This window comes from Equus quagga, chromosome 7, assembly GCF_021613505.1.
Source record: "Equus quagga isolate Etosha38 chromosome 7, UCLA_HA_Equagga_1.0, whole genome shotgun sequence".
Classification (NCBI taxonomy): domain Eukaryota; kingdom Metazoa; phylum Chordata; class Mammalia; order Perissodactyla; family Equidae; genus Equus; species Equus quagga.
In genome coordinates, this window is record NC_060273.1 from 69,229,083 (window position 1) to 69,255,998 (window position 26,916).

The 26,916-nt window shown below is 53.8% G+C and overlaps 2 protein-coding genes across 6 annotated transcripts in view; one reads left to right on the top strand and one right to left on the bottom strand.

Annotated features, from left to right (window-relative positions):
* Positions 1-17,528, top strand: part of TNIP1 (TNFAIP3 interacting protein 1) — a 50,749-nt gene extending 33,221 nt beyond the window's left edge. For 3 of the 5 annotated variants that reach the window (XM_046666988.1, XM_046666987.1, XM_046666991.1), the window contains 11 exons: positions 1,423-1,543; positions 5,460-5,549; positions 7,397-7,462; positions 7,623-7,754; positions 9,882-10,010; positions 11,959-12,090; positions 12,973-13,098; positions 13,582-13,647; positions 13,973-14,164; positions 15,027-15,117; positions 16,739-17,528. In XM_046666988.1, coding sequence (XP_046522944.1) covers positions 1,423-1,543; positions 5,460-5,549; positions 7,397-7,462; positions 7,623-7,754; positions 9,882-10,010; positions 11,959-12,090; positions 12,973-13,098; positions 13,582-13,647; positions 13,973-14,164; positions 15,027-15,117; positions 16,739-16,773 — 1,180 coding nt within the window. In that variant the 3' untranslated portion in view covers positions 16,774-17,528. The remainder of the gene's footprint in view (positions 1-1,422; positions 1,544-5,459; positions 5,550-7,396; positions 7,463-7,622; positions 7,755-9,881; positions 10,011-11,958; positions 12,091-12,972; positions 13,099-13,581; positions 13,648-13,972; positions 14,165-15,026; positions 15,118-16,738) is intronic. The other 2 variants (XM_046666990.1, XM_046666989.1) reach the window with 2 other exon arrangements.
* An 806-nt stretch (positions 17,529-18,334) lies between these two features.
* On the bottom strand, positions 18,335-26,624 carry GPX3 (glutathione peroxidase 3). Its single transcript, XM_046667509.1, has 5 exons — positions 26,467-26,624; positions 21,520-21,673; positions 20,354-20,471; positions 19,814-19,913; positions 18,335-19,385 (listed from the first exon to the last, which is right to left on the bottom strand). The coding sequence occupies exons 1-5, from the start codon at positions 26,551-26,553 to the stop codon at positions 19,164-19,166; spliced, it is 681 nt and encodes a 226-aa protein (XP_046523465.1). The 5' UTR covers positions 26,554-26,624; the 3' UTR covers positions 18,335-19,163.
* Between the last annotated feature and the right edge of the window lie 292 nt (positions 26,625-26,916).

Genomic DNA, 26,916 nt, shown 5'->3' on the forward strand with positions numbered 1-26,916 from the left:
CTATAAATTTCTTAAGTATGGCCACGATAATGTGTAACTAGTGGGTCACAGGGCCATTTTGAATCAGCATATACTTATTTACTTTTGGATGGCCAAAAGTTTTGAGGTATTATAGTCATAATGACTCCATCCATGAATCCCAAAATCCAGGTTGGAGGACAGACTCATGATTAGAAGGCAATAGCACAAGTCCCCGCTGTGTGACCTTGGGAAAGCCACTTACCTTCTCTGTTTTTCTATTATTATGTGGAAACCAAGCCTTCAAATAGGACTTAAAGAAATATTTTCCAGGGGCCGGCCACGTGGCCGAGTGATTAAGTTCATGCAGTCCGCTTCGGCGGCCCAGGGTTTCACCAGTTCGGACCCTGGGCATGGACACGGCACCGCTCATCAGGCCATGCTGAGGCGGCGTCCCACATGCCACAACTAGAAGGACCCACAACTAAAAATATGCAACTATGTACCAGGGGGCTTTGGGGAAAAAAAGGAACAATAAAATCTTTAAAAAAAAAAAGAAATATTTTCCATATTCCAGTCGTACCTTAATCCGCATCGCCACCTTTATTATGTCCAGTATCACCTACCTTATTATTTACTTAAGAGTTTAGTTTGAATCGTGTTTTTACTTAAAATTATTATACTGGGGTTCACCGGTTTGGATCCTGGGTACAGACCTACGCACCGCTTGTCAAGCCATGCTGTGGCAGGCGTCCCACACATAAAGTAGATGAAGACGGGCATGGATGTTAGCTCAGGGCCAGTCTTCCTCAGCAAAAAAGAGGAGGATTGGCAGCAGATGTTAGCTCAGGGCTAATCATCCTCAAAAAAAAAATTATTGTAAAGAAAACTTTCACTGCAGTAAATGGAAAACAGCATTGCTGTAATAAATAGATGACAACTCCAACAATAAATACAATGGAGATGGAAGGGTGCTCACAAATTCTGGCCAAGTGCCTTTGCCCACTGAAGGCTCTGGGCCTGAAGGCTGCTCTTTCTCTGTTAACGAGGGAGACTAGTAGGTATTAGAAAGGTGCTCAAGACCTCCTGGCACCAAACTGAGGCTTTCCCCATGCTCTATGCTGGAAGTTTGAAGAGATCTGGAGAGGGTGTAACTTTCTCAGCAGTGTGACCGAGGGTCATTCAGTGCAGTGTGGACACATCCTGAAGATCACTTGTATACAGACATCCACAGTTGGGGAAACCCCTCTAGGGTTCTAGAGTCTCTGTCCTAGAACTCCTGGGAAGCCCACAGATTGCCAGCGAAGTGGCTTACAGATGCCCTTTTTGGTTCTACCTGAGAGCAGGTTTCAGGGTCCTTATTCCCCAGGACTCAGCTGCAACTCAGATGAATAGTAGGTCAGAGGCCCCCAGCCTCCTTGACCCAGGGCCAGCAACGTGACCTCTCTCCTTGCCCCCAACCAGGGAGGAAAACATGGAGCTCAAGAAGTTGTTGATGAGCAGCGGCAAAGAGGGCGCCTCCGGGCGGCCAGGCTCGCCAAAGATGGAAGGCGCGATCAAGAAGGGGGTGGCCGGACAGCAGCAGGTATGTGGTCAGAAACTCCTTCCACAGCCTCCTCGATCGCTGGTGCCCAGCCTCTGCTGCCACCTTCAGTGACGATGAGCTCAGTACCTCCTGCTGCAGCTAGTTCCACGGTTAGAAGGTTCTAGTTGTTAGATGGCTTTTCCTCAGCTTGTCCTGACATCCGCCTCCCTGCAGCTTCCACTCCTCAGCCTTTATTCTGCCTTCAGCCACACGGAGCATGGCATTTCCTGGGACACACGTTCAGGCTGCTGGCCGTGACCGTGGCTCCGTGGCCCCCACACGCCCCTTCTCCAGGCTGAATAGCTGCAGTCCCTTTGGTCGTTGCTGCTAGAAGGTGGCGTCCAGTCCTTTGCTCAGTGTGGGCACATTCCCTAAACCCATTGATCAAGGTCTCTCCTACAGGGTGGCTCCCAAAAGGCAGTTTAACATCTCAGATCTTACTGGCAGAATTAGGTTGCTAGGTGAGAAAGGCCCTCAGCGACTCTGCTAAGTTCCTGGGACTGCATCCTGGAGCTTCCGACATGGAGAGAGGAGGGCACCAGCCAACCTTGGCACAGCCTGGGGATGCCACGGAGCTGGCCCACTTGCCCCCTTCCCAACGCTGCTCCCAGCTATGACTCACATCCAGTTCCCAAGCAGGAGCTGACTCGCCTCCCTTGCCTGGCCTGTGCCTTCCCCTTTGCTGCAGAGCTGAGCCCCAACTTTTTAACTGACACGTTTTCCCCTTTAATGGGGTTTAATGGCTGCGCAGCAGGACTTCACATCTTCAACAAACCCCACACCTATGTAATAGTAGTAATTATGCTAATTACTTAATTTCTTATTGCTATGTGGCAATGTAGAGTTGACCCAGGACTTGCAAATCCATTACCTCATTTGGATCTCCTCTCTCTGCATGTAAGGTGGGCAGGGCTGGAACTGCTACCTTGTGACACATCTATGGCAGGAGGCTCGGAGAGGTCATGTGACATCACGTAATCAAGACTCCTGCATCACTTGCCATCAGGCAGACATGGGGTAGGGCAGAGACACATGCAGATAAATGGCCTCGGAATCGCTGCCCGGGAAGCCCCTCCAGCCTGCCTTGTCTACCTTCTGGTGGGAGTGACTCGTGGGCGCCCCTCAGCTCCCCTGGGGCTTGGAGTGCTAGGGGCAGGCCTCTTCACATTTCCCAACCCTTTAGTATCAACTCATCGCACTTGGCTCCCGGAAAGGCCAGATGCTCTTCCCGCCCCACCAGGCAGGAAGGTCCCAGAGGAGGTGGGCCGTGCGGGCAGTGGGGAACCTGTGCCCTGGAGTCCCCTGTGGGTTGAATGCCAGCTCCAGCTCTTTGTGAGTGCGGCCACCTTGGACAAGTTACGTAAACTCTCCGGCCTCAGTTTCCTCCTCTGTAAAACGGAGATGATGATACCTGCCCTAAAGGGGGATTGGAGGATTCAGTATGTGGTGCATGTAAAGCACGCTTAGCACCTGGCACGTGGTGAACAGTGAATGTTACCGGTTGCTCTTAATGGCAGATTTGGCGCCAGCAGCCCCGCCGGCTGACTCCTCTCCTTTGTGGAGGTTGAGTGCTCCCCCATAAGCCAGTCATCCCCTCTTTCTCCTTCCCCAGTAATGCTAAGCACAGCTTCCCTACAGGAGGCAGCAGGCTTCTCAGCGCAGGCCCATCTCTCGCCTGTCTTAAAGGAGGCGATGGTCTGTGGGGGGCTCCCCCAGCCGCTCCCCTCACTCCCTGGGTCTGTGGTGTGCTTACAGACCTTAGCCTGTAGGGGGCGCTTGAGCCTCACAAGCTCTGTCCCCAGGCCCCACCCCAAGCCACAGGGGAGTGTGGACTGGAAGGAAGGAATAGAAAATGTGGACAGCGACCCCAGGACAAGTGCTGACAGTCCCCCAGGGTATCAGAGGTCAGGGCCTTCAGAGCCCACCCTGTTTGATCTTCTCCTTGTCCCAAGGCCCAGAGAGGGTGTGGGTCTCGACCTACATCATGCAGGGCCTTGGAGGTGGAGCTGGGGCTCAACTTCTGGGCTCCTAGCCTTGTTCTGCTGTTTCAAAGCAGCCCTTCCTATTTTTTAAAGAAAAAACTTAGAACTTTTTGTTTTGAGATAACTTTAGACTTACGAAAGAGTTGCCAGAACAGTCCAGCGAGTTCCCATATCCCTACCCCCTTATCATCTTACCTGATCAGTGATCAAAATCTGGGAGTGAACGCCAGCACAACACCCTGCCCGCAGCTGCAGGCTTCGTTCAGCTCTCACCAGGCTTCCACTCATGTCCTTTTCCTGCCCCCGGATCCAGTCCTGGCGCCCACACCGCATTCAGTGGTCACGTTGCTCTAGTCTCCTCCTGTCTGTGACAGTCCCCAGGCATTCCTTGCCTTTCAGGAGCTTGACACTCTTGAGTTATCCTGGCCGGGTACTTTGTAGAATGTCCCTCTGTTTGGGTTTATCTGGTGTTTTCTCATGATTCGACTGAGGTTCTGGATTCGGGCAGGACGACCACAGGAGTGACAGCGCGCCCTCGCAGTGCGTCCTGTCGGGGGCATGTGAGGTCAGCGTGTCTTATTACTGTCAGCCTCCGTCACTCAGTTAAGGGGATGTCTGTCAGATTTCTCCACCACAAGTGACTAATTTTCCCTTTGTAATTAATAAATATTTACTTTTGAGGAGGAAGTTTGAGACTGTGTGAAAATCCTGTTTCTTCTTAAACTTTGGCTCTCTCATTTTAGCATCCGTTGGTGGACTGCACCTGTTGCAATTATGATTACCATAGCATTCTAGTGCGATTTTGTATTTCCCTCGTTCTTTCTTCATTCGCTACCTAGAATTCTTCTGTGAGGGAGAGTCGTCCCTTCTCCCCCATTTATTTGTTATTTAACTATTCCTTTCTACCAGTGTGGACTCAAGGATATTTATTTTATTCTTTGGGTTATAATCCAGTATTATCGTGATTTATTTTCTTGTTCAAATTGTTCCACCTTTGGCCGTAAGAAGCTCTTTCAAGCTGTCTCCTGTGCCCATTTGACATGCCCTTCTTCTTAGTATCGTTATTGAGTACTTCTTTACTTTCAGGCACCATAAGATGCTCCGAACTTGCCTTCTGTTTTCCCTGCTCCAGCCCTGGAATTAACCACTTCTCCAGGGAGCCCTGTTTCTTTTTGTTGGAGAATGGCATTTAGAAACCAAGATTTGGGCACAAGGTGTGCTCCTTGCTCCTGGAGTGTCACTGCTTTGGGCCCTCTCAGAGGACAGAGCTAGGAAGTACATGTATGGGTACCCATCACACATAGACAGACATCTTTATTTTTGTATCTTTCTAAAAACTTTTTTTTTTGGTGAGGAAGATTGGCCCTGAGCTAACATCTGTGCCAATCTTCCTCTATTTTGTATGTGGGATGCCACCACAGCATAGCTTTATGAGCAGTGTTAAGTCCATGCCCAGCATCCAAACCTGTGAACCCTGGGCCACTGAAGCGGATCATGTAAACTTAACCACTACGCCATCAGACCGGCCCCTAAAAACATTTTTAAAATAAACATTTTATGAGATGTTAAAAAACATATAACTCTTGCCTTCCAGGTCACAGGATTTGGAGCTGATTTGTTTGGGGGGAGGGGAGGGTAGTGGGCAGTGCCTTGGAGACACAGCCTGAGCAGGGAAAGAAGTGGCCGTGGGGAGGGGAGGAGGGGGGCAGGGTCTGGCAGCCACTGTGGGTCAGGGAGGGGGAGTAATGATTTTGATAGACTTCCTGAAGGGGGCTTAGTTATGGCTGGGTGTGTGGCAGTGTCCTGGTGGGTGGAAGGATAGAGAGGTGGGAGACAAGGGCTAGGCCTTAGGGGTGAGGGGCCTTGGAGGAGCGCAAAGTGGGTGAGGGAATTATTTGAGGCTTTGCTGAAGGCCCCTTTGTGTTTCTCCCCAGGCTAGTGTGACAGCAAGTAAGACCCCAGAGATGGGGACCTTGGGTGCAGCTGAGAAGAAGGTGAAGATGCTGGAGCAGCAGCGCACTGAGGTAGGTGGCGGGAGGGGGAGGCGGTGGTCTGGGAAGACCCCTCTGCCCTCCTGGGACCGGCAAGATAAAGGCCCTCCCTGGCTGCCTGGCTGGTCCCAGCCACTGTGGAGAGTTGCCATGGTGACCTCCGAGCCATCTGCCCATGGGGAAGACCTGCTGCCTTGTCCCAGGCTCTTGTTTCTTGATCAGTCCCCCTGCCCCCAGGGGTCACTCTAAGGAGGCGGCGTTTGGGGCACGGCTTGGAGTTGTTGGCAGGAAGGTCCTTTAGGAAGGCTCCGTGGGAAGTCCTGCATGGTGGATAAAGTAGGCAAGTTTCAGCATCAGGAATGGGGGCTTGGCATTCATCTGTCACCACACAGCTGGTTCAGGGAGGGACTGTCAGAGAACGAGAGGATCCGAGCCTTCTTGCAGCACTGCTTCTAACCGGCTGGAAGTCGTCAGAAGTTGAGGCTGTTCCTTGTGCCTCGTGCATGTTCCTCCTCCGTCTCCCACCCCCAGGCCTGTATTCCCAGACGGGAGGTGGAAGCCCAGTTCCCGTCTGCTCTCTCAGCCCCTCCTCTCCACCGGCTCAGGTCCTTCTCCAGGTCCCTGGGCCTTCCTATAGGCCTGGTCCCCCGGCACAGTGGGAAGTCAGACCTCCTTTAGTTTTTTGTCTACGTGCATATTCATTGTAGTTTTCTTTTTGTTTTGCTGTAGGTGTTTTTTCTGATTACAAAAGTAATGTAATGCTCATGATAGAAAGATCGAGAATGTCACCTCCTAGAGATGACCACAGTTACTAGCAGTTCATTGCATATTCCTCAGTTTCTTCTGTGTACTTACTAATGTATAATCTGTTTTTAAAAATAAGCAGAAAAAATGATATGTACTGCATTGCAGATGACCACTCTTCTTTCTTTAAAATTAACCATATCTTTGAGGATAGTTGTTTATATGTTAAACATGTACTATAGTCTTTGAATTCTGAGCACTCTTTATCATATGTTAATGTTTCTGAAATTAGGATACCCTTTCCCATGGTTTTATGTATTTAATGATGTAGGATTGTTTTTCCTCCTGGAGGAATTGTTACAATAAGAGTATGGCAGATAGTTAGTGTCGTCTTAGAAACAAGGCCATGTATTAGATGCTTGATTTTCTTAACAGCTGCACAGTGCTCCATTTTCTGTTTGTCCCACAATGCCTTTAACCAAGCTCCTATGCTTAGGTTCTCCTCCAGACTTTTTTTGTAATACAGGCATTGCCAAGATGGTCAGCCTTGTACATATATATTTGCACAATTGTGCAAGCACTTCTTTTGGTTACATTTTCAGAATGGAATTATTGGGTTGAAGAAAATGTGAACTTGAAGTTTTATTATTTATTTTTTTTGCTGAGGAAGATTAGCCCTGAGCTAACATCTGTGCCAGTCTTCCTCCACTTTATATGTGGGTTGTTGCCACAGCATGGCTGACGAGTGGCATAGGTCTGCGCCCAGGATCAGAACCCACGAACCTGGGCTGCTAAAGTGGAATGTGCCGAACTTGCCCACTGTGCCACAGGGCCGGTCCCTGAAGTTTTAATCCATAGTCCCAAACTGCCCTCTGAAGAAGTGTGTGTTCCATAATTGTGTACTGTTTCTGTGTCTTGGTATTAGTCTCACTTTCCTGGCAGGGATACAATGTGGCGGTTGGTAAAGGTGAATTGCTTTGAGGAACGTTGTGTCTTTGAGAAGCGAAGGATTGAGGCAGTGTCTGCAGCCACCGTTGGCACACATTGCACGCACCTTGGGAAGCTGGTCCATGTGGAGTTGACTCTCCTCGTGGCTTCTCTGCTTATCTCCTGCTAACCCCCGTCTCGCCCCACAGCTGCTGGAAGTGAACAAGCAATGGGACCAGCATTTCCGGTCCATGAAGCAGCAGTACGAGCAGAAGGTAACGTGGGGGTTCTGGAAACTCAAGCCTGAACCGTGGCTCTCGGCTGCGCTCTGGGGACATCCGCAGGCTCCTGCTTGCTGTTTCCTCCCCAGCAGTTTCGCACTGTGGACGTTTGCTCCTGCTCTCACACACTCCTTCTCCCTGCCTCTGAACCCAGATCACTGAGCTGCGCCAGAAGCTGGCGGACCTGCAGAAGCAGGTGACTGACCTGGAGGCCGAGCGGGAGCAGAAGCAGCGCGACTTTGACCGCAAGCTCCTCCTGGCCAAGTCCAAGATTGAAATGGAGGAGGCAAGTGTGGCTGCTGGTCCCTGAGGTTCAGCGCGGGAGGCCTGCCCTGCCCTCCGCATTAGTGGGGAGCCCAGTGGAGTGAACAAGCCGGGGATGGGAGTCGGACTCCCATGCTAGAGGGCTGTGTGGCTGTAGGCAAAAGCACTTTCCTTCCCTGTGCCTCAGTTTCCCATCTGAAAATTGAGGAGATTGGATTGCCTGTTGCTTTTCCTTTTTTCTTGTTTTCCTAGAGAAGAGCTTTTGGTTGAGTTAAAATCTTATGGACCAGGGGACTGTGCAGAGAAGCACAGAATACAGGAGAGATGCAGGCAGGCCTGCTGGATTACCCTCATGAGGGCGGTGCTGCTGGATGTTTGCAGTAGTGACGGCCGTTTGTGCAGGAGGGGCTAACATATCAGACAAAGCTTCCTGTATTCATTTGTCTAGTCCTGGTTCAGCAGATCGTGCACTCGGTGCTGTGCTGGGCAGGGAGTCAGTGGTCAACAGTCCAGCCCACCCTTGAGGGGGAAGAAACACTAAACAACTAATTACAGCTGCAAACAAGCAGAAGTATATGTAGAGGTACCATGCAGGAGGTGACGGGGACCAGGGAGAGGGCATAAGGGGGACCCGGTTCAGCCTGGGGGCTCCAGGAATAGGTCCCCCGAAGAAGGAGCCTCTGATTTGTCATGCGTATGACTGATAGCAGCCAAGGCAGGTGTCATGTTGCAGCTTAAAGAGGAAAGGTCATCTGGCCCCAGACTCTCGGGAGGTTTTATTTATGTCGACATGTCTTCTGCTTTGTGGGAACTGGACACGGGCTGCCTTTGCCAAACTTAGAAATGGACGTTTTCACCGTGGGTTGAAATTTCATGAACATTTCAGAGTCCCCTCCTGTTGGCATGTGCCACCCGGGAGCCTTAACTCAGTGGCCAGCCTGCTCGGTGGCCACTCCTCACCCTGAAGATGTGTGCTGGGAAGGACACTGCCTGTCTTTTCTCTCGTGTGCAGTCACACCCTGTGACTCGCAGCCGGACCCCGGCTCTTTGGTCCCTTCCCCTGGCTCCTACCGGTAGGCGAGACAAGTCCCTGGAATCTGACAGCTCCTCCCTCTCAGCTGGGGCAGAGGTGGGACGTGTCAAGACAGAGCATGGCCCTGCAGACGAGGACACAGGACATGTGGCGGTAGAGGCCATCTGGAGCCTCTCAAGTGGGGAGTCCAGAACAACTCCCACAAGTCCTGACCAAGGCTGTCCTCAGCAGTCTGACTGCCGTCCCCTGTTTTAAACACTTCCTTGGACTTGCAGGGGGAGAGAGAGAGAGCACTGGAATTAGGAGACCTGGGTTCTAGCCCCAGGTCACTGTGTGGCCTTGGGGAAGTCACCTCCCCTCTCTGAACATTCCTTTCTGGTTGTCTAAAGGGGCTAGGACTTGGTGCTCTCTAAAGGGCATTCCAGCTGAGGCCCTTGCACTGAAGAAGCCCTGATTGTTCCATAGTGGTGTGGGAGCAGTGCTTCCACCTTGAAGCTCTCCCTGGTTTCTTCTTAGCTGTAGTGTTCTTTCTTTTAACCTCACAGAACTTTGTTTCTCTGTGGAGGGACACTTTCTCCTTATGCAGTGTTTGTTTCTTTGAGTGCCTTCCCTCCTCTAGGCTCAGAGACTGTAAGAGCTGACAGGTTCTTTAGAGATTCTCCATGGTTTGTCACTTCCTGTAGGTCACAGAAGCCCCCTGTGTGAATCTGGTAGAAACTCTCGGCTTTTCTCTCTCGAAAATTGCACAGACAAAATTTTGCATTCATTTTTGGGGCTCACAGACCCAAAGTCCATCCATGACTCCTGTTGAGACCCCATGACCTATGGCAGATAGGTAAACTTAGACCAGAGATGGCTGTGACAGTGCCCGAGGTCTCAGCTCCCTGGTGGAGGAGGCGGTGTGAGGACCAGGGCCTTTCACTCCACCAGCCGCCTCTTGGAGGACAGGACGGTCTGGGCGTTACTGCTCTCAGCCACCGTGCCTTGCGAGTGAGCATTGTGGGGACTGCTGAGAGTGGCAGCGAAAGGAGGCATGGCTGGGGGTGGGGGCAGGTAGTGCGGGGAGTCTGAGCCTCCTGGAGAGGCTCCTGCTCACCAACCCTGTGTTCCCTGCAGACGGACAAGGAGCAGCTGACAGCAGAGGCCAAGGAGCTGCGCCAGAAGGTCAAGTACCTGCAGGATCAGCTGAGCCCGCTCACCCGGCAGCGGGAGTACCAGGAAAAGGAGATCCAGCGTCTCAACAAGGTGGGGGCCTTGGCCCCAGTCCAGTGGGTGGGCAGGGCTTCCCTGAGCCCAGCCACAATGCCCATCCCATCTCCAGGGTCCCCCACCCTCAGCTCAAGATGGGCAACCCCTGGGTCAGGGTGCGGGCACTGAGGGCCTCTGTGTGGCCTTGTGCTTCGCCGCCTCTGCCTTTCCCTCCCCACATGCTGAGCCGCCAGCCCTGGGACATGCTGTTTCCTCTCACCGTCCAGGTTTAGCTTTAACACCACTTCCCCAGCGAGCCTTCCCTGGGTCTCCTTCAGGTCACCCTTTTCTATGTGCCCAAAGCACCAGCATCTTCTTTCGTACCCTTCCCGCATTTTCTTGGGATGACTTATTTAACCTTCTGTCTTCCCGTCCGGTGGGGGGAGGTGCACGTCTTCCCCGGGGCACGTACCGCCAGCACCTGGCCCCACGCCTGGCGCCTGGCACCCAGCACGTGTTCAGGAAATACTCACTGGAGGCAGTGGATGAGCACAGGCTGAAGGGTTCCTGCCCTTGAGAAATGGGACCCAGGGAGATGGGCGCCCGGAGTGGAGGCTGGGTAGAGCAGTGCTCTGAGCCACGGCCAGTGGCAGTGGGCCAGGCCAGGGCTGGGGCCTGGTTCTAGTCCCCACTTAGCCATTGTAACCTCTCTGGGCCTCAGTTTTGCTATCTGAACCCTGGTTGGAATCATTCTAGCCCTGCCCACCTTCCAGGGCAGGGGTTAAGGAAGCCAGCTGACAGGAGGGAGCTTGAAAGGCAGCATTTCCCGGAGGCCTGGAGGAGCTGTCGTCTGTGACTCAGCCTTTCCCCCGTCCTGTCTGTCTGCCTTGCCTTCCGCCTCCTCACTCTGCTTCTGCGGCTCTGTCCTGGGTTTGCATTCACTGGCCCAGTGTTTGGTTTTGGTGTTTGATAAACATTGATTATACCAAGGCTGGGGCCCCTGGGACCTGTTCTCAGAGAAAAGAATGATCTGTCCTGAGCTGGGGGAGTCAAGGAGACCAAGCAGAGGCCCAGGACCAAGTTGAGAAGCATTTCCTCTGTCTCCCCACTGTCCGAGGAGACACTGTGGGCAGTGCTGACGCATGGCGGGCAGAGGCCCTGCCGTCCAGCGGGCTGGAGTCCAGGCGGTGATGCAGGTGGCCAGTCCTGAGAGGTGTTCCAAAGTTCCTGAGTAACAGGTTCACAGGGTGGAGAGAGAAAGCCAGTTATTGGAACCCTTTTAAGACGATGTGAGGACACTTTACACAGAGGGAAGGATTTTGTGAGCTGGTAGAATGGGAGGGAGTTTTTCTTTTTTTTTTTCAAAGTGTTGTTTGGTGATGTTTCAGCCCACTTTCAGGGTTAGAAAGGTAAAATATTAAATCAGTTGAAATTAAAATCTAGTCTACAGAAGAGTTGAGGCTGGAAGGGGTGGCTCGTGGGAACGGGCTGCTCAAACCAAAGAGTCCCACGGAAGCTGCAGAACCTCAGGGCAGGGCAGCTGTCGGGGACACTGAAGCTTCCCCCAGAGGACTTAATATTCTTTCTGGGTCTGGTGCTAAGAATTGAGCCACACCTGCTCAAGGAAGGGGAGGTTCTCCCTTCTACGTGCGGACTCTAGTTTAGGCTGCTGGTTAAGAGTGCATGCTAAGTCTGAAGCCCTGGTTTGCCGGTTACTAGCTGTGTGACTTTGGACAAATCACTTCAGGTCTCTGAACCTCAATTTTCACATCTGTAAAATGGGGGTGATGATCATAGTCTTTTCTTCATGGGACTGGGGAGAGGATTTGGTGAAATGATGTGTGTCGAGTGTTAATAAACAGGGTTGCATTTATTAAATAGTACTGGGTGGTGGTTATTATTATCATTATTATCAGGAGGGGGGTCACTGAGCATGACCCCTTCAATGGGGCCTGACTTCACGGGCATCTGCTGATGGGCCCGCCTCCTCTCTTCCTATTCCCAGGCCCTGGAGGAAGCACTGAGCATCCAGGCCTCCCCATCATCTCCATCGGCTGCATTTGGGAGCCCGGAAGGAGCTGCAGCCCTCCTGAGGAAACAGGAGCTGGTCACGCAGAACGAATTGCTGAAACAGCAGGTGAGGCTGGGGCAGGAGGCCAGAGCGGAGGTGCTCGGTGGGAGCTGTAGTTAGTACTCCATGCTCTGGCCATTGGCCAGGACCCCTGTCTGGTTATGGGTCTATCCTTTCCAGCAGTGTATCCCTAACTAGGTCATTCCTCTACCACCTTTATGATTTAGCCATCTCTATGCCCCAACTGGGCTATCATGTACCAGTATTTTAAAAATACATTTTAAGAGGAAGATAGGCACAGCTGTTAGCTCAGGGCCAGTCTTCCTCAGCAAAAAAGAGGAGGATTGGCAGCAGATGTTAGCTCAGGGCTAATCATCTTCAAAAAAAAAAAATCATTGTAAAGAAAACTTTTGCTGGAGTAAATGGAAGACAGCATTGCTATAATAAATAGATGACAACTCCAACAATAAATACAATGAAGATGGAAGGGTGCTCACAAATTCTGGCCAAGTGCCTTTGCCCATTGAAGGCTCTCGGCCTGAAGCCTGCTCTTTCTCTGTTAACAAGGGAGACTAGTAGGTACTAGAGAGACCTGAGCTCCAGTCTCCACCCACACTCTGGGCTTGTGGCCCCTGCCTCTCTGTGGGCCTTAACAGAATGAAAGGATTGGACTGGTGGGTGACTTTTGACATTTTTTTCCCCCATGCATCCTTTATTCAAATAAAGCCCTATTTTGAATCCCGGAAAGTAAACTAGATGGACCCAGAAGTACTCTGTTAGAAGTTGTGGGTAGGGAGCGGGGGGGGGGCACCCATTCCCCTCCGCACCGTGACGTCGAGACGGGGTCACACCAGCTCTGACCGCGGTGACTCCCAGCAGCAGGCCCGGTTCCGAGCCCCGACTCAGAACTGCCCCTCCTCGCTCACTTCACCCCGCCTTCGCCTCCAGGTGAAGATCTTTGAGGAGGATTTCCAGAGGGAGCGCAGCGATCGAGAGCGGATGAACGAGGAGAAGGAAGAGCTGAAGAAGAAGGTGGAGAAGCTGCAGGCCCAGGTCACCATGTCAAACGCCCAGGTGAGAGCAGCTGGACCTGCCAAGAGGCAACTGGCCTGTCCTCATGGGATGGGGCGTGGACTGGAGGGTCCCTGGTAAGACTGCATGTCAGGACACTCACTGGTTCTTCCAGCTCTGCCACCGGACTTCTGTGTAGCTCAGCAAACCCTGCCCCCTTTCAGTTTTGATGCCTTAAAGAGCAAATTTAGGAATTGGCCCCGAGGCGCCCACTTTCTCGCAGACGGGGAACTAAGAGATAGTAATCCTGTTTTTGAAGCACAGAAGCTCCCGGGAGCCCTCCTGACCTGGGTTCAGCCCTTACCTGCAGCCCCCAACCTGCGCTGTGCATGCCCCACAGGCCCTTCCCCGGGGCTGGGCAGGCAGGACACCCCAGGCTGGTGGCCGTGTGCATCAGCAGTCAGCCCTCCAGGCTGGTTAGGCCCTGGGTCCAGGCCTGGCCAGGAAGCACCTGTGCCAACAGCCTTCTCTCCCTCCTCCTCTCAGCTAAAAGCATTCAAAGATGAAGAAAAGGCGAAAGAAGCCCTCAAACAGCAGAAGAGGAAAGCGAAGGTGAGGAGGCCTGAGAGACGCGCAGCACTCACCTCGTCTCGCCTTCTTCAGGGTCTGCAGTCTGATGGGGGGTCGCGCTTGCTCAGGGGCCCACTCACGGATGGGGGTGCAGGGAGAGCACTTAGCACTTGGTACAGAGTAAGTGCTCGTGGCACATTAGCTCTCATCACTTGATATTCTGTCCCCGTGTACCAGCCACTGTGCCCATGTCCCTGCCTTCAGAGAACTAAGTTCCAAATAGAGAATGGGAGATGCGATGGGTGTCACTGGGGATGGCCTGTGCAGCCTGTCACAGGCCAGAGCCAGACGTCAGCCTTTCTTGCAGGCCTCGGCAGAGCGCTACCACGTGGAGCCCCACCCGGAGCACGTCTGCGGGGCCTACCCCTATATGTACCGGCCCTTACCAGCCAGGATGCCACACCACGGCTTTGACGACTGGTCCCAGATCCGCTACCCCCCACCCCCCATGGCCATGGAGCACCCGCCCCCACTCCCCAACTCACGCCTCTTTCATCTGGTGAGTCTGGCCCCTCCTTCACTCTGGGATACACACAGAGGCCACCTCAGACTCTTTCCAGAGGGCAGGGTCAAGTGAGGGGGCAGAAACTGCATCCTCGGCTCCTTCCTGAACAGCGGTGCAGTGCACGGCAGATGTCGGGGCCCACCCTGCCATCCCAGGGGCAGGACACTGCAGCCCAAGCTTGGGCTGAGGGTCACCGGTGTAGACAGGAAAGGCTGAGGAAGAGAGTTGGGCGGGAAGGGCTCCCTCCAGCTAGCCAGGCCAGGGGGTCATGATGAGTTTGGGTTCAACTTTATTTCATAGCCCCACCTGTGACCAGGTACCAGATCCTCGCCATGCATTCTCTCCCCTGCCTCTTCTTCTCTTTTCCATTTCAGCTTCCTTTCCTTTTCTTTTCTCTTCTCTTTTTTTGCTTGCTTTTCTTTTCCTTGCTTATCATTCTTCAAAGAGCTGCCGTCACCTGTCCCATCCTCTCCAATCCGTCTGCCACATCACCTGGACGATGACAGCAGCTCCTATTGGCCTCTCTTCCAGCTTCTCCCCCATGACCATTCCTTGCACACATCTTCTTTAAACACTGGAGTGTAGTGTGGGGCTTAGGAGATTGGCTCTGGGATTATAGAGACCTGAACTCAGATTGAAGCTTGGCCACTTTCCTAGCTGGATGGCCTTCAACAAATTACTTAACCCCGCAGAGCCTCAGTTTCCTTACCTGTAAAATGGGGGTAGCAATCTGGGTTGTTAGGGAGAGGATTCAGTTATACTTGATTAGTATGTATTTAGTGCTCTTCTGGCACAGTAGCTGCTATTCTCATTTTTGAGTGTGGTTATTGATCACTAAGCCCCAGTTTTGTTGCAGCCAGAATACACCTGGCGGCCGGCCTGTGGAGGGATGCACAATCAGAGCTCCCAAGTGATGGACTCGCCCACAGCCAGGCCTACGGAACCAGGTGATCCTGATCTCTCGGACTGGGTCTTGTCTTCCCCCTGGGGGAGATAACTTCTTATCTGCCAGGATCGCCCCAGTTGGGGGATGGTGTTGCTACATTCTGAGTTTGGTGGAGGAGAGGCCCAGCTTTCTGAAACAGTGTTGAGAGGAAAGGGACAGTACCTCCAGGGTGAGGGGATCGAAACCATTCATTCATTCATTGTAACTTAGTGTCTGAATGCCAGGAGCTGGGCTGAGGGCTGGGGGAGCCGAGAGAGCAGAAGCAGGTGTGGTCCCTGTCCTGATGGAGCTTCCTGTCTAGAGAGTGAGGCAGAAATGAATAAAAAAGAGTCACACCAGCAGGCATACTGCACTCAAGCACCCAGAAGGAAGAAGAGCAGGTGTCTGTCAGAGGAGATAACCGAGGAAGCTGACCTAGACGGGGAGCAATGACCTTGGCGTGGAGACCCGCAGAGGGAGTGGCATTCACTCGGTGAAGAGGACGGGGAGCAATGACCTTGGCGTGGAGACCCACAGAGGGAGTGGCATTCACTCGGTGAAGAGGAAGGAGTGGAAGATGTTCTTGCAGAGAAATGACATACAAAGGCCTTGGTGGGAGGGAGGGAAGAATTCTGGCCGAATGGGGATCAAGAGAAGGCAATTGTGGCTGGAGCCGAGAACAAGGTGGGGAAGGAGAGACAGGCAAGGCAGGGTCGGGAGGTGGGGGGGTCCAGGCCAGGCAGGGCCTTGCTGACTGTGGCAGGGGGCTTAAGGATGATGACCAGTCCTTGGACATTTTTAAAGGCCTTTTAAAGAGCAGCATGACAGATTAGCTTTGCATTTTGAAAAGCTCCCTCTGGCCATGGTGCCCACCATAAACAGTTGAAGGGATGGGACTGTGTTCACTAGTCATGAGAAGACTCTGGCCCTTAGTGACTACTTTCTGCAAGGCTCTCGTTGGGCAGAAGGCACTGCCTTGCCTGTGGGCTTCTGGGAACAGAAAGGTAACCAGTGGGTGGGAGCGATGCAGAGGTCGAGCCCATCTCAGCACGAAGAGGAGCTTTCTGAGGGTCGCAGCTGTGCAGAAATAGCACCGGCTCGACCAGGACGTAGAGTGCCGCTTCCAGAAGGTGTGTGAGCAGAGGCTGCAGGGTGACTTGTGGGAGTGTGGTCTGGAGGGTTTAGTGGTGGGGAGGAAGGACCCAGCTGCTCAGTCATTTCCTAATGGTTCTCTGTAGAGTCCTAGAGGTTCTGTGCAGCCCCTTGGAGGCTGCTTTGATGAGGGGCAGAGGGTCGCCAAGTGGACAGGACTGTCCCCTCCCCCAGAACTGCTCCACTTCTGGGATCTGGAGACAGACTGGCTAGGCTCCAGCACTTCCTAGATCTGGGACTTTGGGCCAGATTTTTAAAACCTCTCTGTGCCCTGGCTTCCTCCTCCATGGAGGGTTAATCATCTGCCCGCTTCATAGGGCTGAGCGAAGATTGGTTGACAGATGGACCTGAGGCACTTAGCCTGGGCCCTAGGACTTGCTAACACCCAGTAACTCTAGCTCTTATTTTCACTGTTACTATATTGGTTTCCATAGGACTTTGAAACCTAGTGTAGCACATAATCTAAGCATTCAAAATTTTTGTTTATTTAGAGTCCACAAAAAATGACCGTGAGAGGCCTCAGTGAGACCAGGTTGCGTCACTTGGGCTCCATCTCCATCCTGCAGAGCCAGCTGATCTCAGATTACTGAAAAACTAGAGGCCACGTGCTCTGTGTGGCCAGGGCCGCAGCCAGACCGGAGGCTGAGACAGATGGGTGGCCAGCTTGTGCCCTGGCCCTGCCCTGAACTGTTGACGGACTGCAGAGGCTCCACCCGGAAGGCTTCCGTTTGGGCCCCTTGTTTGGAGTGCCCGGGAAAAACTCACTACCCTGCCACCAAGTGAGCGGAGAGAGGCCTCATCCCGCTTCGACCTGCCATCCTTTGCGGAAGCCGCCGGGGGACATCAGTTTCAAGAGTGGGATGCAGCCGAGACCCCTTCCTTTCAAAACTTCCCCAGAAGTGGTTCCAGCCCCTCTGGGGACCATGTTCATTTCACGTCTGCGTATACTTTTGCTTTAAGCTCTGTAGTAGCAGGACCTGCCCCACACCCATCCCTTCCCTTCTATGAATGGCTGCGGGAAGAGCACGTTTGCCTCCGGGAGCAGAAGAGAACAGTCTGCTGCAGAGCCCTCCACCTCTGCCCACCACAGCCTTGCCAGCGCCACTGCAGCCTTGGATGAAGGCCATGCCAGCCACATCCGCTGAGGGGCCCAGCCTGAAGCTGCCAAGCCCTTGGCCCTGCAGCTGGAGGCTTGTGGTGCCAGAGGCCCGGACTAGGGTGTCTGTCCCTGGACAGCTGTTTGCACGAATCTTGGACATAAATCCAAGTTGATGATCAACATTCTCTGACTGGTGTTCTTTCATGCCCCTGCTAATGTTCCCCTCCCGGTCACTCAGAGGGCTACTTCCCCGGTCCCCTCCCTCGGTGCCCCCAGCCCCCCAGTCCCCAGAGCCTCGCCATTACTCTTGACAGATAATCCGCCGGGGCCCTTCCCAGAGCCTCCCTGAGCGAGGGGCATCAAAGGGGCCTGGGCTGAGAGGCGCCCTGAGTGTAAATTCCAGTCCTGCCCCTCCCCCATCAGGAGGCACTGGGCAAGGCCTGGGCCTTCCATGAGGCTCAGTTTCCTCACCTGTCAAATGCAACGCCCCATCTCAGCCCCAGGTGCCATAGAGAATTGTGGGAGGGAATGAGAGTAGATGTGAACTGGTTTTATAAACCCCAAATGCTGAGTTAGAGAAGCAGCGTGGGCCCAGATAGGAACCAAAAAGCAGGGGCTGGAAGTACTCCATTTCTTTTCTTTTCTTTTCTTTTTTTTATATATATGTTTTTTGAGGAAGATTAGCCCTGAGCTAACATCTGCCACCAATCCTCCTCTTTTTGCTGAGGAAGACTGGCCCTGAGCTAACATCCGTGCCCATCTTCCTCTATTTTATGTGGGATGCCTACCACAGCATGGCTTCACAAGCGGTGTTTAGGTCCACACCTGGGGTCCGAACTGGCGGACCCCGGGCTGCCAAAGCAGGATGTGCGAACCCAACCGCTGTGCCACCACACCAGCCCCCCTTCATTTCTTTTCTTCTCTCCACTTCCCCACCTCCCCTCCAGCTGGGGCGGCCCCATTGAGGAAGCATCACAGGAGACTGAGCTGCTGCAGAAAGGCCTTTACTGGGCAGACAGGGGTGAGTCTAATGCCATGGGCCAGGGTGAGGGGAGAGGGCATGTCCCCCAAAGGAGCGGGGGTGGCGTCCCTGCCTGGGGGCTTCAGCCTGAATGCACTAAGGGCTGGCCCTTCAGACAGGCTCTGGGGAGGTCCGCCCACCAGGGCTTCGGGCCCCTCCATCATGGAGATGCCACCCCTGACATGGGGAATGTAGCCCTTGCTCTCACATCTGCCTTGGCTGCTCTCGGAGCACTATGGGGTGGGGTTGGGGCTCAGGAGGGCCCTTCAGGAAGGAGAGAGGCTGCACAATGGAGAGGAGGGAGGTTGGGCAGTGTGATAGACCCAGACACTTCTGGGCACTTCACTCGTAGTATTTAGAGGCAGTGGGAGATGTCCCAAGGCTGAGGTCCAGTTTAGAGCAGAACAATGAGTCGAGAGCTGGTTTTTCCTTTGGGCTCAGCTGAAAGTGAATTGTTATCATTGGAACAGAGAACTGGAGAGAAAGGGGAGTTATTCTCTAGCGCTCTCCACAGTACACAGCTGTGGGCACACAGATGGTACACATTCCTGGGAATTCACACAGGTAGACATGTGGCTGTAGACACATGTGCACACACCTGTAGGTGTGTGTGCCAACAGCTACACGCACAGCAGAACAGACACAGTTGTATGCACATGTTTGTGTCGGGCTGGGGCCTTGTGTAATAGTAAGGGGTTTATGGTGGGAGTGTGGTGTGCTTAGAGACATGGATTCCTTCCTGAAAGAGTCCCTCCCCAGCCCTTGCATGGTGGACATGGGGTGGGGCGGGCCTCAGTTACTTCCCCCTGGCCGCCAAGGCCGCCTCCCGCCTCATGTAGGCCAGTATGTCCATCTTGACGGTGTTGACCGTGGTCCGGTGGTACCAGCGCATGATGGGTTTGCCGTCTGGCCCCACCAGGAACTTCTCAAAGTTCCAGCGGATGTCATGGATCTTCATGGGTTCCCAGAAGAGGCGGTCAGGTGAGCCCAGGAGCTCCGAGGTGGGGGGACAGGCATTCTGCAGCAGGAATGAGAATAGCGTCAACCCTGCTTGGGGCCCCTCCTGCCCTCCCCCTCCCACCCGCGTCCTCCCCAGGCCTTCCTGGGGGTAGGAGAACAGCTTGGCCCTGAGAAAAGAGCACCAGTTGGGAGTTAGAAAACTGAGTCCCAGAACCAGCTTTGGCACATTGTGAGACCTTTGGCTTCTTCCGTCTGGGTCCCTGCCTGGGCCTCAGGTATAAAATGGGCTGATGAGATCCTTCGATCTGCAGAGCCCTCTGGTTGGAACAATAGTCGGATATTAAGAAATTCCCCAAGGGCCCAGGAGCAGGGGAGGGTGGCACAGGCCTTGTCTCCACGTGGGCTGGAGCCGGGAGTGGCTGCAGCCCTATCCAGAGCCAGCGTCACCAGGCACAGGGGCTCCTACAGAGGTGGCTGTGCACTTACCTTCAGGAATGTGTAGAACTTCTGCTCTTTCTCCCCGTTCACATCCCCTTTCTCAAAGAGTTGGAAATTGGGGACAAAGCCACCACCTGGCCGGACATACCTACAAGGAATGTTATGTGGGTCCCAAGGAGAGGGGCACAGGGCTCAGAAATGAGAGGAAGGCACACAACAGGGAGGGACATTGGGAATCTGGATTTTATCCCACAGTGGGAGCCAGTGACTACTGAATGGGCATAGGCGTGATGCAGGTCTGCAGTCATCTTTTTCCCGTTTGCTGCCTTCTCAGTCACCCCTGCCCCCCAGCTACACTCCTCCGCCCCCATCATGCACTCACAGCCAGCTATCCTTGTCCCTCTCCCTTTCCTGTCCCCTCCTCCACTCATTCCACTAATTGGGGGTCCTGGAAGGGGAGAGTAGTTCTTGGTGGCTGAGGAATGTCCATCCCGAGCCAGGGCCAGTGCAGGAGAAGCCGGAGCCTGGCCTGGGACACAGGGTGGCTGTGCCAGAGGAGGTTTCTCAGGACGCTGAGTGAGCACTCACTTGAGGGTGAGTGGGATCTCCGAGTTCTCTCCTGGTTCCTGTTTTCCGAATTGGTTGCTGGGGAAGCCCAGAATGACCAGACCAAATGGTGCAAACTCTTCCTGTAGTGCATTCAGTTCTGGGCCAGGGAGAGAGCAGAAACAGGGGTAGCCTGGCGAGGAGCCCTGTCACAGCCGTCCCACTCTACCTGCTCACCTGCTGTGCAGCTGAAATCACTGAGGCCCAGCAGGGGAGGCACCTGCCCAAGATCCCCCAGTGAGTGTGGCAATGGGGCGGGACGGGGCCCTCACAACCCTCCCATACTCTAGGGATTCAGGAATCCATGGAGGCCCTGGCCCAGCTCCCCAGTTCCCTCAGCACCTCGTGGCCTCTTGTGCAGTGCCTCCACCCAGCCCATCTCACACAGACGCACTCTGCTCTATTCCAGGGGCCAGACAGAGCCCTCACTGCCCAGTGGGCCATCCAGCATATTGTCATTCCACTTCCAGGAATTTGCCTGTAGTTGCCAGGTGGAACATTCAGGGCCAGATTGCCCTCGGCTCCCCACAGTGCCCACCAGCAGACTGTGCTCAGTCCCAAAACATTTTCCTGTGGATACTGTCAGAGGCCTTTGACCTGCCTGTTCCCTCAGGCTCTTTACTCTGCCCCAGCTAGGGAGAAAGGAGTGAGGACACTAGCGATCACGAAACCTGAGTGAAAAGCTCAGTTCTGCCACTAACACACACTCTGGGGCCTCAGGCCCATTGCCTGCTTTCCAGATGAGAGCCAAGAGAAACACTAAGGCAGATGGGGCTGAGGGCAGATGAGAAATTCTCAGCAAGCTAAAGCTACCATTTCTTACTCCAATGAGAGGACAGGACACAAACACAACCAAGCACAAACCCAATCTCCTCCATCTTTCTGCTTTGAGGGCAGTTGAGGTGCCCAGGGATGAAGAAGGGCAACTGGGAATCTTCTAGAACATGTCCAAAGATGATCAGACCTCAGGCTTATATAATTATCTTCATAAACCCATGGAACACAGTAGAATTGGGATACAGGGCTTGGAATCTCATGATCATTGTCACCCGTTCCCCCTTGCACCAAAAAAGCTCTTGTGATTAAAATGTGCCCAACTGGCAGAAACAGCCCCAAATAAAGCAGGGGGCGGGGGAGTGGGCACTTACCAACGTACTGGCCTGTCAAGCCTCAGTAGCTGGCCACGTTGACAAAGAGGATGTATTTGCCTGCATACTGCTTAAAAGGGATGTACTCTTCCCCATCGATGGTAAGGGCTCCATACTCATAGATGGTGCCACTCACGCCAGCATGGCAGTCCGTCTGGAACAGAAGATCAGCACAAGGGAGCCATTAGAGCTGGAAGGAAACTTGGACATCACCCTTTTCAAGATAATGAAAGATCTCAACAGGGAGAGGTGGAACTGACTTACCCAAGTGGTCTTGACTTGCCCGAGACCACTCTAAGAATTGGAACTGGACTAGAGAATGCTCCTAATTCCTTGTACAAGATAATGATGCTGAAAACACTTACTAAGCTGGTGAGCACCATGTGACCCTGGAGAATTACTTACTGTGATCATTACTTCTGCGTTACATGTCAATTTATAAACATTTACCAGGCTCCGAGGGGGACTACCCTGATGCTGGTGGTTGCATCATTGCATGGGCTGGTGGAGACTGGTTGGGTGGCTGTTGCCATAAGGCAGGCAAGTGATGACAAGGTCCTGAACTCGACCGTTGTGAAGGAAGACCTGAACCGAGGGGAGGCAGCAGCAGAGTGGAGAGTGGTGGTTCTGAAGTTCTCGATCTGGAGGGCTGGAAGCTGAGACTGTTGTCATAACACAGGGAAGGGGGATAGGAGCCCGGGCTGAGGAAAGGCCTCTGCGAGGACTGCATGTGATGGGAAGGGTAAAGCAACAGTGCCTGGCACACATTAGATGTTCTCTGTAAGGGAGCCGTGGCTTCGATGACTGTTATACCTTCCTCTTTGCCCTACTGCTGCTCCAGTCAACCTCCAGAACAAGTAGGGACGGCGTACAATGGACTGTAGGACAGGGGGCCAGGATTCCGTGTCCAGCTCTGCCGTGAACTCCCTGTGTGGTCTTGGACCAGCCCTTTCTCTTCTCGGGGCCTCAGTTTCTTCATTTATAAGCTCAGAACCTTGAACTGGATCAGCTGTTCTGAACCTTGATGGCTCAACAGTGTCACGTTCAGTGGGAGAGGAGGCAATGGGGCTCCTGCCAGCAAGCGGGATACTGCATTTGTCTCCACTCTACTCCTATCTCATTGCTACAGTTTTTGGCACAGACTACAAAAATCTGGGTCTACTCTTGAAAGGGTGCCATTGTATCAATCACACAATCAGCGGACGGACCGGTTGTGAGGGGAGAGGAAAAAGCTGGCAACCATGGCATCAGGTGATTGCTGAGGTCCTTTCTGGCCCTGGCATCCTACCAGAGGTGGAAAGACAATAAACAAATCGAGTGCAAACGAGTATTAAAGATCCGGAGACAGAGAAAGGTGGTTAGGGTTAGAGAAGCAAGTTCATGCCCTCTCCTCCCATCAGTCCTGGAAGACTGGCTGTTGAGGTGAGGTACCTGGGCCCAAGTGGGTGAAAGGAGCCATCTGGGCTGGCACGGTGTGGCCCCAGGAGGGTGTAGAAAAATGGCCGCTGTCTTGAAGATACCACTGCAGGCCTGCTGAGCCAGGTGAAGCTGGGCTCCCTCCACCAAGCCAGTCCCTGACAGCTTCAAGCTCTCTTCTTGGCTTCGGGGCAAATTCCTTGCTTTACGTGAGTCTAATATTCCATGCCTTGTGACTTTTGGTGGGTGCTGGAAGCAGGCCTGGGACCTAAGATCAACATTCCTCCAGCCCCTGGGCCTCCTCGGCCGCAGCTGTGGTCAGTTCCACGTCAAAATACCAACAACCAGGTCACGACAAACACACCCCAGCTGGCCACAGAGGTCTAGCAGCTGGAAGGTGAGGCCTCTCTGCCCGCCCCCCCGCCGCCTCCACTCCAGCCTGATCCAAAAATGAACTCTGGGAAAGGGAGAGGGGAAAAGCCAGGAAATTGGCCACATAATGGAAGCTTGTAAACAAGAGGAAGATCAGCTTCTGGGCACAGTTTCAGGGCTGGAGTAGGGCAAGAGGAATCTCTCATTAAGTTTTAGTTTTTGCTGGCTGTGTGGCCCTGGGCAAGTCACTTTCACTCTCTGAGCCTCTGCCTGCTGACAGGCAGGGAGAATACCACTTGCCTCCCAAAATGGCTGTGAGAATCTATTGGCACATCAAACAGCCTTGAAAGCCTTTCGGAAAGAAATCCCCACATCGAGGGCTGGTGATTATTCTGCCTGCATCTAGGGAAATGGGCCCCAACGTTCCCCAGCTAGTATGAAGAAAATGAGGCAGACCGGGCAGGGTGTCTCCACGAGGAGGGACCAGTGACAAAGCCTCTACACTTTCTGCTGGGGCCAGTGAGGCCTGTGCTGTGGGTTCAGACGGATGGAGGTCAGAGGGTGGCCTCTGGTGGGGGAAGCCATAGCCTGCACTCACCACTGAGCACTGCAGCCCAGTCCTTACGTGAGCCCCCTTCCCTCTTCTGGGCCCGTGGAGTTCCAGAGCCCGGCACCTTACATAGTGAGGCCAGAGGAGGTGGGGCGGAGAGGCAGCGAGGGTGCCTCAGTCCTCCCACAGTTGGACAAGACAGGAGAGTTCTGACGGCTTGAGTGTTAGAGAGGGGCCTCAGCCAGGGCCCCATGGGCTTGGGGGGCTGGTCTGTGTCTTTCTCCTCTCCCATCTTACCATTCCCATCAGTGCAAGGGTGCGCAAGGAGAACAGGACTTGGGGCAGGAGACCTGAGTTCTGGGCCTGGCCCTGCCTCTGACTGTGTGACCACTCCTTTCCCTTCTGTGGGGTTCCAGCTCTTCCATTGTGAGATGGAATCGGATTCAGTGCTGTCTTAAGGGCCCTTCAGCTCTGACTGTCAGCCTGTGGTTCCATGATTCTCTCTGCCTGGTTTAGTCACCTAGAAACCAGCGGTTACTAGGATCCCGTGCACGTCAGCAGTTGTTACTCTCTCCCGCTTCTGCAAAATCCTTTCGTACAGCAAGGACAGGGAGCCTCAGCAGCTGTAAGCTGGACTGGAGAGGTGACACAGCAAGGAAAGGATTCCCTTTGTCCCCTAGCCCCTCCCTTGAATTGGGAGGAGGCAAACATCCCTCTGGGGCTGTCACCTTTTGTCCATCCCATTCTCCACATGCCCCCTACCCCATCCCTTGGCCCAGGAGTTGGAAGTAAGGTAAGTGGTTGAGTCCTAGAACCCAGGGCTATGACATCTCAACTCTCTAAGGACCTGGGAGGAGAGATGCACATGCCCAGACTGTCATTAGCCAACAAGTCCTAGCTGGTTGCATCTGATATGATTGCACCTCACCCTAAGAACTCTTCGAGACCAGACCCATCCTGTTCTCTCTGAATCTATCCATCCCACTTGAGTTCTACAGAGAACATACAGCTATGATGAGTTATTCATGGGGTCCATGTTCTTACCTCCAGCCTTTTTGAGGCAGTGCCTAATCTTGCTTTTTCTGGCTGTCCCCAAACTGGGGATATAGGACTGACTCTATGGTACTGGCCTGTCCATGGTCTACCCCCACCTCTACCCTGTATCCCAATCTTGAAACTCAGCCTCATCCCTACCCTGGAAAATGCCTTCTGAGTTGGGAATTATATACAAAGCTGGATGCAAAGGAGGAGACTTGGAGGAAGTGGCTTCATAGCCATTCAGTCTCTAGGCTGACTCCAAGGAGGGCAGACTGAATGGGATTTAGGCTGAAAACAGGATGGGAGATTGAAACAGACAGAAGGGATTCAGCACTTGGAATGGGTTTCCTGAGCAGTAGACAGGATTTTGGAAACAGAATCATTGAGTCAAAAGATCTTAGAATAAAGACCCAGAGGATTTTAGAAACACAAAAGCTCAAACCTTCTTCTTGAGCTTACACAAGCATGGTCTGTGTGTGTGCGTGCGTGTGTGTCATGTGTGTTGGGAGGCTGGAGCAGAAATCTCTCTTTGGGTCTATCCCTATGCCTGCCTTCTGCCTCCCCATTCTGGGAAAGAGGAGAGGTCTACGGGGCCCACCTTGGCATATAGGGTCCAAGGAGATAAGCATGCTGGGTCACCCCTCCTCCTGGCCTCAGCATCCCCACCCTAGCCAAGGGTCACACGGTCTGCTGAGGATAGACTGAGGCTCAGGAGAATTCTGCTTCTCCTTCTAAGCTGGCAGTCCCCAGTTTTCTCCAACTACCAGGTTTGCTCAAGCCAATATGGGCAGTGGGTAGGGGGTAGTGAGGCAGCCCCAGAACAGAAAACCCTTCAGAGAACAGCGTATACATGTTGCACCTTCTCAAGCATCCCCTCTGAAATCGTCAGCTTCATTATGCCCCTGCCCCACCCCCACCGCCTGCAGATGGAGAAACTCAGGCCCAGAAAGGATTAGGGATCTAGTCAGGGTGCTGGGTGTTCTGCACTGCCAACCCAAAGCTCTTTCTCTCACAGACCTCTGCCTCTTCCACCAATGCCCTAGAATCCAAGGGAGCATTTCCACCTGCATCATTCTTGCGCTAGAAGAGGCCCCGCGGCAATTCTTCAAGACCGGGACCACTCTGCGCATTCTCCTTGCCTGCCAGTCTCCCTGGGAACCTCTGCAGCCAACCAGGCGCCAAATCTCTAGGCCTTTTTCCTCGCCCCCACGCGCTTCAGGCCCTACAGGAGGGGAGTAGCTCAGGGACAGACGTGGCATGGATGTAGCAAGGCGACCCTGAGGTAGCCATTGGGGGGAAAGCGTGAACTCAGGGAGAAGGACCTTCCTCCCCTGTTCATTCTGCCCACCCAGGGCAGCCAGGGCTCCCACAGATGCAACTGCTAAGAGACCGACGGTCCAGGGGCGGGGGTCCCGGCAGCAGAGAGGGAGGCAACCCGAGTTAAGGGCGTCCCCGCCCCTAGGTGTTGCCCTTCTGGAGGGGAGCCCGGGAAGAGGGGTGCCTCGCCATCGAGAGATGGACTCCTGGGGGCTATGTTCATTCCCCCGGCCCCCACCCGGAGGCTCACTCACCTTCGACTTCTCCTGTCCCCGGCTCGGCGGCACGAAGCCGGCCAGGAGCAGGGAGAGAAGGCAGGATGCCCGGAACAGCCGGGCCATGGTGGGCTGGGGGCGCGTCTCGGGCTCGCCCGACAAGCTGTCCGATCCGAGCCACGGTCCGTCTGAGGTGTGCGACGCTCTCAGCCACCTTTCAAGCCCTCAGCGATGACCAATCCGCGGCTGGGCGGAGTCCTTGTAGCCAATCGCAGGGCGGCTGACATTTCAGGGGCGGGCACGACTTACCCTCCGCTTCTCCCCCTCCCCAGGCTCCGGGCGACAGTGACATAAGCAAGTCTCTGGGCAGAGGGATGGGAGCCAGGTCCTTGTGAACCCTCAAAGCGGCCCCCTCATCTTTGGGCTCGAAAGTGCGGGAAGAGGCTGGCGCAATGTCCTCCAGCACAGCAGGGAAAGGGCGTTAAGCAG